Below are 19,913 nucleotides of genomic sequence, written 5' to 3'. Positions count from 1 at the left end.
TATCCCTTAAATCCTAATTTAAACGGCAATAAGCAGTTGAAACAGTAACAAAACGTCCTTCCTACCCCTGTTTAGGTACAAAGCAGAGGGATGGGGCTGGAGAAATGTAACCACTCTCAAATTCATAGACAGAGCTATGGATGCAAGGACTGACCATCCATGATATCAAAATGATCGTTTTAACCCTGTTTTGAGGCTATACAGTGTTTGTTTACATTTACTTTGTTTACAAACATTGGAGAGAAACAAGCTTATATTTGGGGTTCTGATGGGAGTATTGTCACGCCCTGGCTCTGGGGACACTGTTATGTTGAGCCAGGGTGTGTAGATCTATGTGTTGTTTTTCTATGTCGGGAGTCTAGGTATGGTATTTCTGTGTTGGCCAGAGTGGTTCCCAATCAGAGGCAACGAGTGTCAGCTGTGGCTGGTTGTCTCTGATTGGGAGCCATACTTATAGAGGCTGTTTTCCCACATTAGTTGTGGGATCTTGTTTCGAGTTGGTTTGTGTTAGACCGTGAACTGTCACGTTATCGTTTTGGTTATTTTGTCTATATATCGCTAAATAAAGAGTATGTTCGTCTGCAACGCTGCGCCTTGGTCCTCATCTGTTCCCGACGATCGTGACAGAAGATCCCACCAAAACTGGACCAAGCAGCGTGTCCAGGAGCCATCGCCAGGGGAGTCGCTAGCAGATCTCCGTGGCAACCTCGACTGGGTCAAGCCTAATGAAGAGCAGAGAGGGTGGACTTGGGAACAGTGGAGGAAGAGTCACGACTGGGTCAAGCCAAATGAGGAGCAGAAGGGCTGGAGTTGGAAGCAGAAGAGAGAGAGTTGGGCGAGAACTATAGAGGCCTGGCCCACGGGGAAGAGAGACCCCCAGAAATTTTTTTTGGGGGGGCTCACGACGTGGACGTCGGGGCAGCAGGAGGCCGCGATAGAGCGGTCCAGCGGGTTGGCAGAGGAGGCCGCCAGGTTACGGGGGCCACTGGTCAAAGAAGGGAAGGAAGGTGTAGAGGCACGGCGAGAGGTACTGGGGTGTGTTACCAGTCCGGTCCGGCCCGTTCCAGATCCCGGTGTAGGGCCAGTGGTGTGTGTCCCCAGTACGGTCCGGTCTGTTCCTGCCCCTCGCACCAAGCCTACGGTGCGCGTCGCCAGCCCAGCCCGGCCTGTTCCTGCTCTCCGCACCAAGCCTATGGTGCGCGTCGCCAGCCCAGCCCGGCCTGTTCCTGCCACTCGCACCAAGCCTACGGTGCGCGTCGCCAGCTCGGCCCGGCCTGTTCCTGCTCCCCGCACCAAGCCTATGGTGCGCTTCGCCAGCCCGGCCCGGCCTGTTCCTGCTCCCCGCACCAAGCCTATGGTGCGCGTCGCCAGCCCGGTCCGGCCTGTTCCTGCCACTCGCACCAAGCCAGGGGTGCGAGTCGTCAGCCCGGTCCAGCCCGTTCCTGCTCCACGCACCAAGCCAGGGGTGCATATCGTCAGCCCGGTCCGGCCCGCTCCTGCTTCCCGCACCAAGCCAATGGTGCGCGTCGCCAGCCCGGTTCGGCCCGCTCCTGCTCCTCACACCAAGCCAGTGGTGTGCGTCGTCAGTCCGGCACGGCCTGTGCCTGTTCCCCACACCAAGCCAGTGGTGTGCGTCGTCAGGCCGGCACGTCCCGTGCCTGTTCCACCGGTGCCTGGTCCGGCACGGGTCAGATGCTTCACGCCGGAGCTAGAGCAATCCGCTCCACCAGTGTGCAGTCCAGCTCCGGCCAGTGGGGTCAGACCGGACCAGGGGTACTTTGGGGGGTTGGAGAGGGAGCGGGGATCAGGCCCGGAGCCGGATCCGCCGCCTAGGCGGAGTGCCCACCCGGTCCCTCCCCTGTGGTATTTGGTTGACGCGGTCGGAGTCCGCGCCTTTAGGCGGGGTACTGTCACGCCCTGGCTCTGGGGACACTGTTATGTTGAGCCAGGGTGTGTAGATCTATGTGTTGTTTTTCTATGTCGGGAGTCTAGGTATGGTATTTCTGTGTTGGCCAGAGTGGTTCCCAATCAGAGGCAACGAGTGTCAGCTGTGGCTGGTTGTCTCTGATTGGGAGCCATACTTATAGAGGCTGTTTTCCCACATTAGTTGTGGGATCTTGTTTCGAGTTGGTTTGTGTTAGACCGTGAACTGTCACGTTATCGTTTTGGTTATTTTGTCTATATATCGCTAAATAAAGAGTATGTTCGTCTGCAACGCTGCGCCTTGGTCCTCATCTGTTCCCGACGATCGTGACAAGTATGACAGATGAACTGGGGCATTTATAAGTTATATTCTTCAAGAATCAAATGGGTACATTTCATTAATGGATGAAGCAAATGCAGAGTGCCCCTTTAATCTATACAGAAATCATTATGTATATGACAACATTTATTCAAAATATCATCTTTATTACATACAACAAACTGACAACGTGCATATTTAGACATTGTGTAAGGTGTGTGGGTGAGGTGTTCCGTTGTCCACCTGGATCCCTGAGGAGTTTCAACACGCGCACGGAGCAACGCCAACAGAAAGATAGAATAAACAAAAACACAGTGTAAACAAATTGCTCCGGAAGTATATTTAGTTAGCCAAGGCTAATTAGCTCACCGTGCTAGGATACCTGAGGCGGACGGTACCATTGGGCCTATAGACAACCATTCTACTTGATTTGTTGGTTTGTTGATTTGTTGATTTGTTGGTTGACCACGGTAGTTAGAAAAATGAATTGACCATACTTAGGTCAATGCACTGATTAAAGAATATACTGCCAGTGCCAAAAGCTTTTGGCTTGCTGTACACACACAAAGTGATTTACAATTTTGAATTATCTGAGCATGTAGGCAGCGTACTGCTCAGATAAGGAGGGTTGGCCAACCCTGAGATATACACTACATTACCAAAAGTATGTGGACACCTGCTCGTGGACATCTAATTCCAAAATCATGGGCATTAATATGGAGTTGGTCCCCCCTTTGCTGCTATAACAGCTTCCACTCTTCTGGGAAGGCTTTCCACTAGATGTTGGAAAATTGCTGCGGGGACTTGCTTCCATTCAGCCATAATAGCATTAGTGAGGTTGAGCACTGATGTTGGGCGATTAGGCCTTGCTCGCTGTCGGCGTTCCAATTCATCCCAAAGGTGTTTGATGGGGTTGAGGTCAGGGCTCTGTGCAGGCCAGTCAAGTTCTTCCACACCGATCTCGACAAACCATTTCTGTATGGACTTCGCTTTGTGCACGAGGCATTGTCATGCTGAAACAGGAAAGGGCCTTCCCCAATCTGTTGCCCCAAAGTTGGAAGCACATAATCGTCTAGAATGTCAGTGTATGATGTAGCGTTAAGATTTCCCTTCATTGGAACTAAGGGGCCTAGCCCGAACCATGAAAAACAGCCCCAGATCATTACTCCTCCTCCACCAAACTTTACAGTTGGCACTATTCATTGGAGCAGGTAGCGTTTTCCTGGCATCCGCTAAACCCAGATTAATCTATCAGACTGCCAGATGGTGAAGCTTGATTCATCACTCCAGAGAATGCGTTTCCACTGCTCCAGAGTCCAATAGCGGCGAGCTTTACACCACTCCAGCCGACGCTTGGCATTGTGCATGGTGATCTTAGGCTTGTGCGTGGCTGCTCGGCCATGGAAACCCATTTCATGAAGCTCCTGACGAATAGTTGTTGTGCTAACGTTGCTTCCAGAGGCAGTTTGGAACTCAGTAGTGAGTGTTGCAACCAAGATTTTTACGCGCTAGGCGCTTCAGCACTCGGCGGTCACGTTCTGTGAGCTTGTGTGGCCTACCACTTCACGGCTGAGCCGTTGTTGCTCCTAGACGTTTCCACTTCACAATAACAGCACTTACAGTTGACCGGGGCAGCTCTAGCGGGGCAGAAATGTTATGAACTGACTTGTTGGAAAGGTGGCATCCTATGACGGTGCCACGTTGAAAGTCACTGAGCTCTTCAGTACGGGCCATTCTACTGCCAATGTTTGTCTATGGAGATTGCATGGCTGTGTGCTCGATTTTATACACCTGTCAGCAACGGATGTGGCTGAAATAGCCGAATCCACTAATTTGAAGGGGTGACAACATATTTATAATAATAATAATATAATATGCCATTTAGCAGACGCTTTTATCCAAAGCGACTTACAGTCATGCGTGCATACATTTTTTTTTGTGTATGGGTCCTTATATATAGTGTAGGTAGTATTTAGTCGAAGCTAGCAGTCTAATAACAGCAGCACCTACTACAGCCTCTGATAACATGTTCAACATCGCTCTAGCTCAGTGCTAATGCTAATTAGCAGGGTAATGCTAAGGGCTAGCTCTGGCTGGGAACCCAGTGCTGCTAAGGGCTAGCTCTGTCTGGGAACCCAGTGCTGCTAAGGGCTAGCTCTGTCTGGGAACCCAGTGCTGCTAAGGGCTAGCTCTGTCTGGGAACCCAGTGCTGCTAAGGGCTAGCTCTGTCTGGGAACCCAGTGCTGCTAAGGGCTAGCTCTGTCTGGGAACCCAGTGCTGCTAAGGGCTAGCTCTGTCTGGGAACCCAGTGCTGCTATCCCGAGTGGCGCAGTGGTCTAAGGCACTGCATCGCAGTGCTAGCTGTGCCACTAGAGATCCTGGTTCGAATCCAGGCTCTGTCGTAGCCGGCCGCGACCGGGAGACGCATGGGGCGGCGCACAATTTGTCCAGGGTAGGGGAGGGAATGGCTGGCAGGGATGTAGCTCATTTGGTAGATCATGGCATTTGCAACGCCAGGGTTGTGGGTTTGATTCCCATGGGGGGCCAGTATTTTAAAAAATGATGTATGCACTCACTAACTGTAAGTTGCTCTGGACAAGAGCGTCTGCTAAATGACTAAAATGTAAAATGTAAGGGCTAGCTCTGTCTGGGAACCCAGCGGAAGCGGTACCCTCCCTGGGTCGTCCTGGAGGTGAAGGCATGTCCGTGAGGGAAGGTCTGAGTCCTGATCGTACAGTGTTCTCTAATTGAAGTCCTGAAAGACGAGTCACTACTGCTCTCTCCTGCCTCTGCGCCCTCCATGCTCACCACAGGGCCACCTGTGGTCCTGGATGTCTGCAGTCCAGAGAACACCCCAAACATCAGTATTCTCTCTGGGTCCCTATCCTGGGGACGAGGTGGTTGAGCGGTGCTGTGGTGCAGGACGGTGTTGCAGCGCTCGCTGACATCCCGTAGGATGTCTTCCACACACCCAGGGGGCGATGTGTCGTCACAGGTGTTGTCCAGACGCTGCCTCTTACATGGGATCGTTGACATGGGGGGTTCGTCACAGGGGGAAGTTGGGGGTTGTCGAAAACATGACGGTTCATTCACCATCATCAGCTTCTGAGAGAGAGACAGTGAGAGACAGAGAGAGACAGAGAGAGACAGGGAGAGAGAGAGAGAGAGAGAGAGAGATTTGGTTGCAACCAGGTACTATAGTTTTATGTAGTTGAGTGATCATCTGGTGTGTTTATTCATGTGAATGTGTGTCCGCGCACGTGTGTGTTTCCAGTCTCCTGACTTACATCCAGTACAGAGGCTAGGTGTTTAGCTCTGATGGCCAGTTCTCTGAGGTGGACATTGCGTTGCTGCAGAGCATTAATCTCCTCCTGTCTCCTGCTCACGGTCAGGTGAAGCTGGGGAAAGACAAGAGGACAGAATATGTTACTGAAATGATGAAAGAGAGTGACAGTGTTTTAATCACATCCAACCTTCCACAGGAGTTTGACAGCAAAGAAGAACGTTGCAGAAATAAAAAGGTAATGTGTGCTCGCTGTTGACTACTAACAGCAGCAAACTGGAAACTATCTTTCTGTAGAACATCTGTTGTATAAACATGACAGCACACCCAGTGAGTCTACATCGAGACACATGCCAATTAACCGCAGATTCAGATAAACTTCTTCCTGCACGCCTTGTCACACAAGGGCTGTGTGCCTGCCTGCCTGCCTGATAACTACTTTAAGGAAGTTGACTATGATTGAGTTATGTGGTTGTCTCACCTAGCTATCTTAGGATGAATGCATTAACTGTAAGTCGCTTTGGATAAGAGCGTCTGCTAAAGGACTCAAACGTAAAAATGAAACAGCTGTCTTCCTGCCTGCCTGTCTGTCTGTACCTGGCTGTTGGTCTCCAGTGTGTGTCCCAGGACCCTGGTGTGGTGCTGAGCAATGCCCCTCCAGAGTATCCCATCCTGGGCCTGATGCTGGCCGAGGCCTGGGTCTGAGGAAGGGTAGCCCTGCTGGTCCTGGTCCTCTGGAGAGGGCTCCCGCTGGGGGGTGAGAGGAGGGATGATACACCCTTGGAAGGCCACCAGATCGGCTGGAGACAGACTGCGCTCCAATGTGGCTGGAGAGTCTACATGGGAGAATAGGAGATTTTCATTTATTTCAATTGTTTATTTACAAAGGGACAGATACAATCAAAACATTGACACATTTAATATAAAACAGTCAGATGTATTGTCCCATCACACTTACATGGAAGAATGGGAGAGGAGCTTAATATAATATATGGGAGGATGGGAGAGGAGCTTAATATAATATATGGGAGAATGAGGGAGGAGCTTAATATAATACATGGGAGAGTGGGGGAGGAGCTTAATATAATACATGGGAGAATGGGGGAGGAGCTTAATATAATACATGGGAGAGTGGGGGAGGAGCTTAATATGATACATGGGAAAATGGGGGAGGAGCTTAATATAATATATGGGAGAATGGGAGAGGAGCTTAATATAATATATGGGAGGATGGGAGAGGAGCTTAATATAATATATGGGAGAATGGGGAGGAGCTTAATATAATACATGGGAGAAAGGGAGAGGAGCTTAATATAATATATGGGAGGATGGGAGAGGAGCTTAATATAATATATGGGAGAATGGGAGAGGAGCTTAATATAATATATGGGAGAATGGGAGAGGAGCTTAATATAATATATGGGAGAATGGGAGAGGAGCTTAATATAATATATGCGAGAATGGGAGAGGAGCTTAATATAATATATGCGAGAATGGGAGAGGAGCTTAATATAATACTTTTTTTTTAAAATTACACAGGTGAATTAAGCACACACTTTTTCTTCAGGACATGTACCTAATAAATCAATGTATCTATTGATCTAAATAAATCAAAACAACATTGAAGAGGACTCTATATTTACCTAAAACATCATTCGCAATCTATATCCTAGCCTCAATCATCAGTACAGATCACAACGATTAGGCTATACTTTGTTGTTCCTCTGAATGATTTGAATCAATGTTCTTACCAGCTATGAAGTCCAGGGCATATTCACCGAATTCCTGGTCATCTCCGTCAGAGTCGTTCACCTGTTGGATACACACACAAAAAGCGTATAGCCTCATTCACACCGAACAAGCTGAAATTGCACAGGCTAGATTCTAGAGGTTATAGCATACTCAAATTAACAAGAAGGAGCGCGGTTACCTGGAAATCCCAACTGAAATCCCAGCACGGTAAATATATTGAGGCGCATGTCTGGGTGCTCATGTTGCTGTGTAGGTGTTGAAAATGAGTTTGTTAGGACTAGCTTTGGTAGGCAGGTTGTCGACTATGGAGTGTTTTTCTATAGGTGCGTGGCACGAGCCAACTACACCGTCATTGGCGCGAGATTTCAGCACGCTCCACTGCTAACCTGTCTGTCAAATATTAACAGGCCGCCGGTGAGCGGGTGACTGGTGTAGTATGGAGCTATCATATCACCATGGAAACGGTTAATCCTCTACCGTGCAACTTGTCGGTGTGTATGTGCATCTTTCATTCTTTCTCTCTCTCTCTCTCTCTCTCTCTCTCTCTCTCTCTCTCTCTCTCTCTCGCTCTCTCTCTCACTCTCTCTCTGTGTGTGTGTGTGTGTGTGTGTTTGTGTGTGTATGTGTGTGTGTGTATGTGTGTGTGTGTGTTTGTGTGTGTGTGTGGGTGTAATTTTACCTGGGAACCCAGGGAGTCGCTCTCGCGCCTCATCACGGACGCGCATTCCTCCAAGTCATCCCATGCTATCGTTGCGAATGCTACAAAACATAACCAAATAGAAATGACAAAAATATATATTAATTTATGATACATTATACTCTGAATTTGTATATTAGACAAAACAATGTAAAGAACGTGCATATAGTCTGAGCAATATGCCCATGGTCCACCTACCATCTTCAACGATGCAGGGATTCCGGTCCACATACACTGCGACCGGGCTGCTACTCCTGGGGAGCCTCGGTCTGCCCTGTGGATAAGAAACATTAGTTTCGCAATGTCTTTAATAACATTAGATAGGCCTACATACCGACAATGCATAAATTGCCATCCATGCGTCATGTATAAAATGCAGCGCTGTTAAGTACTTAAGTAAAAATACTTGAAAGTACTCCTTAAGTAGTTTTTTTTTGTATCTGTACTTTACTTTAATATACATAACTTCTACCACTTTTACTTTTACTTCACTACACTCCTAAACACAATAATGTACTTTTTACTCCATACATTTTCCCTGACACCCAAAAGTATGTTACATTTTGAATGCTTAGCAGGGCAGGAAAATTGTCTAATTCACACACTTATCAAGAGAACATCCCTGGTCATATACTGCCTCTGATCTGGTGGACTCACTGAACACAAATGCTTCGTTTGTAAATGATGTCTGAGTGTTGGAGTGTGCCCCTGGCTATCTGTAAATGATGTCTGAGTGTTGGAGTGTGCCCCTGGCTATCTGTAAATGATGTCTGAGTGTTGGAGTGTGCCCCTGGCTGTCTGTATATTAATAAAACAAGACAATTGTGCCGTCTGGTTTGCTTAATATAAGGAATTCGAAATTATTTATCCTTTTACTTTTGATACTTAAGTAGGCCTATATTTTAGCAATTACATTTAGGCTACTTTTGATACTTAAGTATATTTAAAACCAAATACTTTTAGACTTTTACTCAAGTAGTATTTTACTGGGTGACTTTCACTTTTACTTGAGTCATTTTCTATTAAGGTATCTTTACTTTTACTCAAGTATGACAATTGAGTACTTTTTCCACCACTGGTAAAATGAGTATAGACCAGCAGATGTACCATAGCCGTGCAGGGTTAATCGTCTCTGTACCTTTTTAGCTGCTGGGTGTCTTCTGTCTTGGTTCTGATGAGGTGCCACTGTGTTTGGACAGATGGTCCCGAACACTTTTCTGTCTCCATGCATTCTCCTTTAGATTCAGCTTCAGATGGACACAGGTTTATGTCTGTAGTAGCCCAGAATTTGACCAAGACTCACCAGACCAAGATTCTATACTGATAGCCTATATAACAACTATAGCCAACTGTAGTTGTTGTCACTCATGCAAAATTATCAGGCCAAGACCCACTGAGATTCTAGTTGAGATAGGTATTTATAGCCCGTATTCTCCCGGTTTATACCATTCCATGCCGCCGTCTAAAGTCTGTGGTCCAATCAAACCATTTCATGGTCTCTAGGGGCACGTGGCTTCCCCCTGAGATTTAACAGGTGTAGAGCTAACGGTTTTTAGGCTCAGTGGAAAATGGTTCTGCGAGAGGCGGCGCCTACTTTACCGCGGGCTCAGAGTGCATTCAACAGGGCGCAGACGCGCGTAAAGCTAGCTATCCTGCTTGGAGACCACCGACCCCTTGCCAACAGATGCCTTCAGCAAGAGACTCACGGGCTTAGCGCCTTTCCATCTCCAGATTCAAACATGCTTAACTGATGGCTCATGCCCATGGTTCGCCGTTATCCAAGCATTATCGGGAAAAATTCAGAGACTTGGGTTTATTTTGGTAGGCCTATTTAAAATGTGATTTAGGCTAACCGGCTATCCGAGGAAAATCATTCCTGATCTTGAAAGATGGACACGATGTAGGCTAGTAGGAAAACTATAAGCATGTCTGTGCGTAAAAAGTATACTCTCCTGATATGCCGTAGCCTAATCAACATCAACATGACAGGCGGAAATAAAATAGGAAACGAACAATTAATTATATCAGTGTAACTTTTTTTTTTTTTTTTTACCTTTATTTAACTAGGCAAGTCAGTTAAGAACAAATTCTTATTTACAATGACGGCCTACACCGGCCAAACCCGGACGATGCTGGGCCAATTGTGCGCCGCCCAATGGGATAAACAGTTTTGACATTAACCCTCCAAAAAGTCATTTATAAACCTTTTTAATTTCCATATTTACTAGGAAGCTAAGTGTTTTGTTTCTTGGGCTTCAGGAATGTGACTGAAAAAGTGTCTCTGGCCTTTGGGGAAAAAGATACTGATTGAAAGTAAGGGGATATATCGGTTAACAAATGCAGGGGTCAAGGCTATGACCGCGCCAGTGCAATGAGTGGAGCTTACTCTGGTGTTCAAAAGCGCTCATCAGACCTAGAGCCTAATGCTTCTATGTTTCTTTATGAGTTTTTGTTTAGAGAACCACCTCTCCGCGAAAGCGACAGTTACAGGGATGGTCAACACTGCTTGATTGCCGTAGCAACATCGGGGAAACTGTCCAGAAGGGAGTGATGCTTCAAATACTGCAGTTCTGTAGCCTAACATCTTTAATTGAGCCTCTCATTCTCCTTAATTGCCGGCCTCAACACCTTATGGAAAAATATTAACGGTATAGGAAGCTCTGGGGACAGGTCGTCTGGATACTGGACAGTCAATAAATTGGCAGATGCAAACAGATTGTCATATTTAGCTGACAACAGTTATTGAGGGCTTGAACAGAAAAAGCGGTTTTGCGATTTCGTTCGTACTGGTGAACCGGTGTTTGAGTTGTGTGGTAGTAATATCAACAGTAACTTATCTCTGGTATATCTTGGCATGCATCATTCAAGTTTAAATGGTGTGCAGCTACAGGCTGTGGTGAAAACATTTGCGCACAAAAATGCAAGACAACGCAGTCGTATACTGCAGCTATAGGCCTCTACGTAGAACGAGAGAGAGAGAGACAAGCACAGACACAGAGAGACTGTTTTCTAAGAGAGAGACAAGCACAGACAGAGAGACTGTTTTCTAAGAGAGAGAGAGAGAGAGAGAGAGAGAATCAGCATGGAGGACTTCAGGAGACCAGAGCAGTCTCAAGTTGGGTTGAATTTCATTTGATTTAAGTAAATTTACCTTGAATATTGCAGCCCAGGGTGGACTGACTGTATTATTTGGCATTACTAGACTGGTTTTACGCACAACAACTTTCCATCCAAGCTGGGAGAGAGCGCGAGTACGGCTCATGTCATGCAGCATCAGGTAGGCTATACAGGACAGTTGTGTATTTTTTTAAAAGCCAGCAGACACCATTTATAGCTTTGTGAAATGTTAAGCTTAACATGAGGAAGTGACGACCAAAATAGGCCTACCAATACACATTTAACCGTTAGCTAAAGCAAAGCTATAGGCTACATGCCCTGACATAATCTATTCGATTGGCAGCCAATTGCATTGGAATAACGTGGAAACAATGTTGATTCAACCAATGTGGGCCCAGTGAGCCATAGTTCTGGTAAAATCGTGGCTTGCTGTATCATTGATAGGCTTTATTATGTATTACTTGTGGTAGCAGCAGATTATCCGACTGAGCTGATTTGACCGTGATGAACAATCAATCTTCTTGGGATACATTCCCCACACACCACCCTCTCAACAGATATAAAAGATCCACACTCCTCTCTTGGTTTTATAAGTTTAAATGAGTGAACAAGTCAGAAAACATATCCAGTACATTTATCAAGTAATAATTTAATATGTTTTCATCACATTTGCTGAAAAGGTATGTCACTTCACTGTTTATTGCATACAATAACGTTCCATGTTGCATTGGCCAACATAGCATCCAGGATCAGTACAATCTCAGGACAGTTGGTACAATAATGGTCTAACATTGGCCAACATAGCATCCAGGATCAGTACAATCTCAGGACAGTTGGTACAAGAATGGTCCATGTAACATTGGCCAACATAGCATCCAGGATCAGTACAATCTCAGGACAGTTGGAGAAACAGCTACAGAAGGTTACCCACTCAATGTATCTTACAGTACAATGACTTCAATAAGTTACAGAACCTAATGCAGTATAAATAGAGACCACAGTATATTGGTCAAAACATCGTCTACATACAGTACTCTATAGTAACGGTACGTTGATTATAATACAATACAAACATCGTCTACATACAGTACTCTATAGTATCGGTACTTTGATTATAATACAATACAAACATCGTCTACATACAGTACTCTATAGTATCAGTAGTTGATTATAATACAATACAATGCCAATGCTGTCCATTGACATTGTTCACAGTTTGTAGGCACAATCTGATAACTGTCATTTGCAGAAGTTAAATCATTTAAATAAGTCTGTGACAGTTACATTGCCAAGCACCAACCCCACAAGTGCAGGGGTAGCAGCGCTGTTGACTGGAAATCAAAGATTTGGCCTTTCATTTCTTGAGGTACGCAGGTCGTTTTCAGTCACATACTGTAGGTGCATTCAACAACAGTGCATTCAACTGAGATAGGTAAAACGTGTCAACCGTCATCATGTTGTCACAGAGTTATCATGGCCTGCAGTGCATCCTGGTTGAGTGACACCAGCAATCTAAGGTTGTCTAAACATTCCAGGTAGAGAGCATGAGTCTGGTCTCCCTCTCTACACTCCAGGTAGAGAGCATGAGTCTGGTCTGCCTCTCTACACTCCTGGGCGAGAGGAGCATGGGTCTGGTCTCCCTCAACCAGGGCTGAGGTGTTCCCAGATGGGGAAGGGTCATCCATTGACTGGGTGGAGTCATTCACAGATAGGAGGTGACCAACAACTGAAAGAGAGGAGTCATTGTCAATACAGGCGTGATTACTAGTCTCAGATAAGGTTTGATGGGAATGGTCATTCTCTGAGTGGACAGGATCATTCTCAGATAAGCAGCGTTGTCCCTGTTGTTCCTCTTGCGAGGAGGCGTGGCCATATGTGAGCTCCGATGTCAGGGATTGGTCCATTGGCTCTTCCTCAGGGCCCTCAGGGTTGATCCTCAGCAGCTGATTGGCTGGCTCCTCTGGGCCCTGGCTGGTTCTCAGCAGTTGATTGGCTAGAGCCAGAGCACAGCAGGCGGTCAGGGAAGGTGTGTACTTATTGAAGGCGTAGTCGGCCAGAGTGAGCTCACACACCCTAAGAGCCAATCCGCTGCCTCTGTTTCGCCTCTTCACTTCCTCACCCTTATCCCCAGCCAGCCTATGGGTAACGTTGCTGACTCCGTCCCCGCCCATATGCCGGCCAGCCTGGCTGTGATTGGTGTAGAAGTCCAGGAAGAAGGCTATGGTTGGTGCAGCTAGGCGGAAGTTGAGGCGGAGCAGGATGAGACATTCCAGGTTACACAGCTGCTCCCTGGAGAAGGCGTCACAACACAGAGACAGGAGCTGGCTGATCCGTGGACAAAACACCTCCACCTGAATAGAATTAGAAAGGGGAACAGAGAGAAAGAGACCAAGTCACACGCGCACCATAATATGAAGGGTTTATTTCCAAAACGCTATCTCTATCAATTCTTCACATTTGTGTTTCTTCACCAGAAATGATTGTTTATGGGCATCTTTATGTGAGTGTAAAATATTACTGTTTTCAGATTTTTTATTAATAGATTTTAGGTGTGTATTTTTTGCTAAACGCTATATCATTGTTTAGCTGGAATGGAATGTTCGTATTCTGTATATTTGACTGTGATATGTGGTTGTCTCTAGATAAGAGCATCTGCTAAACGACTAAAATGTAAAATGAAAATATTTTAAAATACAGATCTCATATTACCGTATGCACTCATTAAAAATAAACTTTAAATATTGATGTCACAAATGTATAATTTGTACAGTTCTTTAGTAAAAATTTAGTTATTTGTTCCATTTGACTGTGTAAAACCTAGCAGTTCTACTTTTTTCTCTGAGAGTGAGGCGGATATACAATCATCCCCTGCTGATTTTGTACGTTTGCCCACTGACAAAGAAATGATCAGTCTATAATTTTAATGGTGGGTTTATTTGAACAGTGAGAGACAGAATAACAACAACAAAAATCCAGAAAAACGCATGTCAAAAATGTTATAAATTGATTTGCATTTTAATGAGGGAAATAAGTATTTGACCCCCTCTCAATCAGAAAGATTTCTGGCTCCCAGGTGTCTTTTATACAGGTTAAGAGCTGAGATTAGGAGCCCGCTCTTAAGACAGTGAGGCGGATATACAGTACAGTGTTATGCAAAAAAAACAGTCAATGAACAACCTCATGTCATGAGTAGTGAAAAAACACACCAATCTCCCTCATAAGTTCTTTAAACAATAAAAGCTAATTTACACACATTTCTGAAAATGGATATATAGCGTTTTGGAAAAGAAACTCTTCATTTCCAGACTTTCCCTAAAACACCATTCGTCCTACGCCCAGAGCATCAAAACGGATCGATTAGTTGACTCCCTCCCTGAATAGTCGACACACATGTATCATACGCACCTGTTTACAGGCGAGCAGCAGGGCGGTGACTCCCAGCAGCTGGAAGCAGTCAGCAGCCACGGACGTGGAAGCTAGGAAGCGGTCCATGATGTTGACCGCCAGGCAGCAACACTCGAAGGACAGACACAGGTATCGGTGTACGGGGATAAGCCAGCTGACCAGCTTACAGCGCGACTCGGCTGTCACCTGGAGAATACAGACGCAAAGAGCACGGTTAGACAATCACAATTGGCAGTTATAAAACCTACCTACACCGTAAAGGGGTTACCATGAATTTGACAGCTAGTTATAAAACCTACCTACACCGTAAAGGGGTTACCATGAATTTGACAGCTACAAATGACAGTTTTCTGTTACAGTGTAGAACTAAATTACTGTAAGACATGTCATAAATTGCTGTTATAGGTCTAAATGATAACTGTTTAAATATTGGCAGGTCTATTATCATAACTGGGTTGAGATAAGGAGAAGACAAATGTCAATTTCTCACAAAATTAACAATAAAGTATTATTCTACTCTATTTTTATGCTATCTTGAATCTGCATGAGAATACCTGCGCAGTAAATGCTGTGTATCTGGAACGAACTGCAGTATTAACCTGTTGCTTCCATACCTGCGGTTGTCGAACCAGACAGTTGACTGGATGAAACTGCGGCTCTTTGAGTTTCTGTATCTGATAACTAATCTCGCCGTAGTGTTGATACCAATTAAACAACAGTGTGTCGGAACTCCTTGGTGCCAGCGAGTCTTCATCTGTTACCGGACAATGACATTTCCGAAACTGCGATGGGGTCGGGGTTGGAGTTAGGAAATCCTCTTCGAAACCAGAATCTGACAGTTTAGAAATGATATTCTGCTTTCTGACCCTCTCTGCCCGCGGTCTCCGCACAGGGGTGCACGCCGTCTCCTCGCTTTGGTCTCCGTTTGGTGATAAATTCTCCCTTGATGGAGATTGAGAACCGCTGTTCCTTTTCCTCCGTTTGCACATTCTGTCCGAGGCTTCGCCAGTTTGCGTAAATGACACCATTTCACCTATCTGTGTCAAGCTCTGCAACTAGGCTTAACTGTCACCTATTTGGAACTCTATCCGATACCTCTCTCTTGTAACTGCATTGATGTCACAGTGCTCACTTGTCATTGGTGGTCTGAGGAGGTTCCCGGTGTGTTCTCGCGCTCAAACGCCTCTCAGACTGCGAGCTTTTGTGCGCCTGGGGAGGTTGCCATAGGAACGGATGCTGAGTGTGTTTGTTGCCCCCATGAGGGCTGAGCGGCTGGGCGAGTGGCGCGCATGGCCCGGGAAATGGACCTCCCGTGGGTCATCAGACTCACTCAGTTGTGTAAACATGGCTGATGCTACAGATTTACTCGGGCTCTTCAAGGCACCTACTTCAATCTACACCAGGGTTCTTCAATTCCGGTCCTGGAGGGCCGAAACACCTCTGTTTTTTATCCTCTCCTTCTAATCAGGGGCTAATTCAGACCTGGGACACCAGGTGAGTGCAATTAACTACCAGGTAGAAATAAAAAACAGAAATGTTTCGGCCCTCCAGGACCAGAATTGAAGAACCCTGATCTACACCATTTTATAACACATTTCCTGCAATTCTACACATTTTGCCATAGGGTGTAGAGACATGTTAGCATATGATATCTGATCGGCCTATTATTGTTGCTTAAGCATATTGTCCATTTATGTAATACTTCATATATATTGCTTTGGCAACAGTGGCAACCACCCATTCATGCCAAAAATCACTTATTAAACTGCATTTAAGATGAGAGAGTGAGAAAGGTAGAGAGAGAGAGAGAGAGAGAGAGAAATAGAGAGAGAGAGAGAGAGAGAGAGAGAGAGAGAGAGAGAGAGAGAGAGAGAGAGAGAGAGAGAGAGAGAGAGAGAGAGAGAGAGAGAGAGAGAGAGAGAGAGAGAGAGGAGGGATAGATAGATAGAGGAGAGAGAGAGAGAGAGAGAGAGAGAGAGGAAAGAGAGAGAGACAGAGAGAGAGAGAGAGAGAGAGAGGAAATAGAGAGAGAGAGAGAGAGAGAGGGGCGGTGACAGCAGTTTACACAACAATGTTGGCGGCTGGCTGCTAATGTCTGGGCTGCTGCTTTAGAGGTATTATTACCTCATGGTAGCTGTTATTATAGCCTACCATAAATTACATTAAATTCCAGATTTATAACTAGTTTAATGAAATGATCAGAGAAGGGCAAAAAAACAGGTAGACCTACAATGCCTGAAGGGAGTGGTTGCTGCCAACAGGAAATATCAAGGTCTCTCCAAAGCCCTTTTTTCATTGAAATTCCCAATGTAGCCTGCAGACTGCTTGATGAAGCTACAGTTGGTGTATGTATGTGTGTGTGAGAGAGAGAAAGAGTGTGTGTGAGAGAGAGTGTGTGAGAGAGAGTGTGTGTGTGTGTGTGTGTGTGTGTGTGAGATAAGTGTGTGTGTCTATGTGTGTGTGTGTGTGTGTGTGTGTGTGTGTGAGAGAGAGTGTGTGTGTGTGAGAGAGTGTGTGTGTGAGAGAGAGTGTGTGTGTGTGTGTGTGTGTGAGATAAGTGTGTGTGTCTATGTGTGTGTGTGTGTGTGTGTGAGAGAGAGTGTGTGTGTGTGTGTGTGTGTGTGTGAGATAAGTGTGTGTCTATGTGTGTGTGTGTGTGTGTGTGAGAGAGAGAGAGAGTGTGTGTGTGTGTGAGAGAGTGCGTTTTGTGAGTGTGTGCACACACATTGTGTATGTGTAAGCGTGTGTGTGTGTTCCCCTAAAACCATTCTCTCAAGGGTACCGTTAAGTGGATTGTTATTGTGTCCATTCCCCTAAAACCATTCTCTCTGGGTAAGACAGTGGTTTAGTAGGACCTTCATGACACACAGTGCACAGGCAGATTAATTCTCATCCTATGTCACGGTAGTAAACTAAAATGCCAACAGGTGGCAGCACATCCTTCCACAACGCAGAACAATACCTGTCTGTAGACGAGAGAGCCACAGAGACCCTCCTCTAAGCCCCGTGTGGACGGTGGGACTACAGTGGCACGGGTTCCCTGACCAGCCATGACGGACTAGCCTAGTCACCGGATAATGTAGTTATTCACCGCATGTGGGTTAACTGATGCTGTGTTATTCAATCATTGTAAAAAGACAGTACAATGAACATAAGTAACCTATTGTGGCCTAATGAGATGCCTTGTCAAGTCACTTCCTAATAAACCCCGGTTCTCATTTGATTTGGTCTGTCATGAGGAAACTAGGCCTATTTGAAAAGCGGTTTGCTCTGTTGTCTATGCAATTGTACTGAATACAATAACACAATCACATAAAATGACATTATGGTGCGGTTTCGCGGACAGAGTTTAATTTAAATCAGGACTAGGCTAATTCTCCTTAAATTAATCCAGATTTTAAAAAATGGCTTTCTGAGACGTTGCTTAACTTCAGATTAATTAGTTCTAGACTAGGGAGTACCCAGACTAAGGTAGGTAAGGACTAACAAGTGTATCTTTGGAAGCCTGATTAGATTAACGATGTGCACTTGGTGCTGATCTGAGGATGCTTCAGAAACCAGGAATGGGACACTAAGCATGGTGTGGAATTGGAGCAAGTCACCTAAACCAAACACTGGACAGAGGTAAAAGGAAAACATTGAAAGAATTTCAGTGACTTTGAAAAAAAAACCTCTTGAAGCGAATTGTGTCAAACCAGCCAATTATGGAGAACAAACAGCATGATGCAACAAGAGACAACAAGAAGATGAATCTGTAATGAATTCAACCTCTAATGAAAAAGTTAACAAAATGACGCGAAAATATACTGTATTTATTATTGGCCCACTTTTACAAAATCAGAGTCACTTTGAAATGTTTGTTTTCTTGTGTAACACAACACAGTGGGGCCTAAATGTATTTGTGTGACAAATGTAACGCAAACAATATCATACATAATTACTAAGATCATTTCTATATTGTCTTTTCTGTCTAAGGTCCTGTGGAAAAACATACAAACCTACTTGGTTGCTCGTAGGGAGCGTTTCAAGACTGGCAAGACCAGAGACAGATGGGCAGGGGGACTGCTGGAAGACCCCCAGGAAGACCAGAGACAGATGAGCTGGAGGACTTGTTGACCGGGATTATTGATAGCCAGCAACCCCTGGAAGGTATCCCCCATGATGACCATTTCGACAGTTCAGATGGGGGACTGTTCCAATCCTCATTTGGTAGGACACATTCATTCAACATGTGCCATCTCCGGACTGCAGGGAATAAGTCATGTTGTCAGTCACCTCCTGCGCTCCCATAATGAAAATTATGTAATGAACTCAACTCTTGAAGAAATAATGTTCTCTACTGCAGCAATCAAAGGCAGATGATCACCATAGCTTGGAGGGGACTTGTCTTAACAGGATGAAGGTCAGCCAGCTACATCTGGAGCAGCCAGGGGAGGGAAGATTGTGTCCCCAACCCGGGCCGGGGGACAAAGAGGCTGAGCGTGCTGGAGAAACAGGCCATGGAATTTCATGAGCGAAAGCTAATGTATTTAAAAGAAGAGCAAGATATGAATATGTGAATCCTTCATGTTGAGTTGTCTATGAAGGAGGAGGAAAGAAACAGGAAGCAGCAGCAGTACCAATGTTCGTCTCCAAACCAGCACTAGTTTGGGGTCCTGATATTTCCATTTGTGAATTAAAAACGTTTTTGTTACCAATCCATGGCTATTGTTTGCTTCAATCACTTGAGCTACCTTTGTTGTGAGAAGTGCTGCATAGCAAATTCATTATCACGTCTACTCCCACTCCCGCTCCCCCTCTCTGGTGCTCGATGTCGCCGGTCTACTAACCCCCGGTCATGGCAACCCACCTATACTCACACCTGGCAACCATCATTACGCACACCTGCGTCTTATCATCAGTCACACCTGGACTTCATTACTCCATTGATTACTTACCCTTTATACGGCACTTGTTTGTTATCAGTCATCAGGTAGTATTGTTTTTGTTGCCATGTCAGTTGCTTATCTTGTATTGGTCTATGTTCGTTATTATTAAACTAACTGCACCTGCTTTCTGTGTTACAAACATCTCTGCAGGCTAGTCCATTTCTGTCATTGTCTTCCTCAACCACGGGAACATCTGGGCCATCCTCATCTTCAATGTGAGGCTCTGGGCAGTCATGCTGTTTGAGGTCATTGATTTGGGCAGTCATGCTGTTTGAGGTCATTGATCTGGGCAGTCATGCTGTTTGAGGTCATTGATTTGGGCAGTCATGCTGTTTGAGGTCATTGTGAGGATATGGGCAGTCATGCTGTTTGAGGTCATTGATTTGGGCAGTCATGCTGTTTGAGGTCATTGTGAGGATATGGGCAGTCATGCTGTTTGAGGTCATTGATTTGGGCAGTCATGCTGTTTGAGGTCATTGATCAGGGCGG

General features: G+C 45.6%; 2 protein-coding genes across 2 annotated transcripts; both read right to left on the bottom strand.

The window, feature by feature from the left end:
* Window positions 1-4,840: 4,840 nt before the first annotated feature.
* On the bottom strand, window positions 4,841-7,989 carry LOC121545626 (multicilin-like). The gene is made up of 5 exons (XM_041856320.2): window positions 7,957-7,989; window positions 7,277-7,337; window positions 6,123-6,361; window positions 5,530-5,640; window positions 4,841-5,347 (listed from the first exon to the last, which is right to left on the bottom strand). Exons 1-5 carry the CDS (start codon window positions 7,987-7,989, stop codon window positions 4,880-4,882), a joined length of 912 nt encoding a protein of 303 aa, XP_041712254.2. The 3' UTR covers window positions 4,841-4,879.
* A 3,772-nt stretch (window positions 7,990-11,761) lies between these two features.
* Window positions 11,762-15,615, bottom strand: LOC121547209 (cyclin-O). The gene is made up of 3 exons (XM_041858364.2): window positions 15,111-15,615; window positions 14,497-14,682; window positions 11,762-13,442 (listed from the first exon to the last, which is right to left on the bottom strand). Exons 1-3 carry the CDS (start codon window positions 15,522-15,524, stop codon window positions 12,552-12,554), a joined length of 1,491 nt encoding a protein of 496 aa, XP_041714298.1. The 5' UTR covers window positions 15,525-15,615; the 3' UTR covers window positions 11,762-12,551.
* Window positions 15,616-19,913: the final 4,298 nt, after the last annotated feature.

This window comes from Coregonus clupeaformis, chromosome 16 (assembly GCF_020615455.1).
Source record: "Coregonus clupeaformis isolate EN_2021a chromosome 16, ASM2061545v1, whole genome shotgun sequence".
NCBI classification, from domain to species: Eukaryota; Metazoa; Chordata; class Actinopteri; order Salmoniformes; family Salmonidae; genus Coregonus; species Coregonus clupeaformis.
The sequence above is the reverse complement of the archived record's forward strand: the minus strand, read 5'-3'. Positions and strand labels throughout refer to the sequence as shown.

Bases quoted from the DNA above. Each gene is read 5' to 3' on its own strand.
- LOC121545626 (XM_041856320.2), bottom strand. From the start codon at position 7,989: ATGAGGCGCGAGAGCGACTCCCTGGGTTCCCAG. The intron at 6,362-7,276 runs GTAAGAACATTG...TCTCCCATGTAG, and splicing joins TGCCCTGGACTTCATAGCTG to ACTCTCCAGCCACATTGGAG. The intron at 5,348-5,529 runs GTAAGTCAGGAG...TCTCTCTCTCAG, and splicing joins ACCTAGCCTCTGTACTGGAT to AAGCTGATGATGGTGAATGA.
- LOC121547209 (XM_041858364.2), bottom strand. From the start codon at position 15,524: ATGGTGTCATTTACGCAAACTGGCGAAGCCTCGGACAGAATGTGCAAA. The intron at 14,683-15,110 runs GTATGGAAGCAA...TGTATTCTCCAG, and splicing joins GTCTGGTTCGACAACCGCAG to GTGACAGCCGAGTCGCGCTG. The intron at 13,443-14,496 runs GTGCGTATGATA...AATTCTATTCAG, and splicing joins TGCTGCTCGCCTGTAAACAG to GTGGAGGTGTTTTGTCCACG.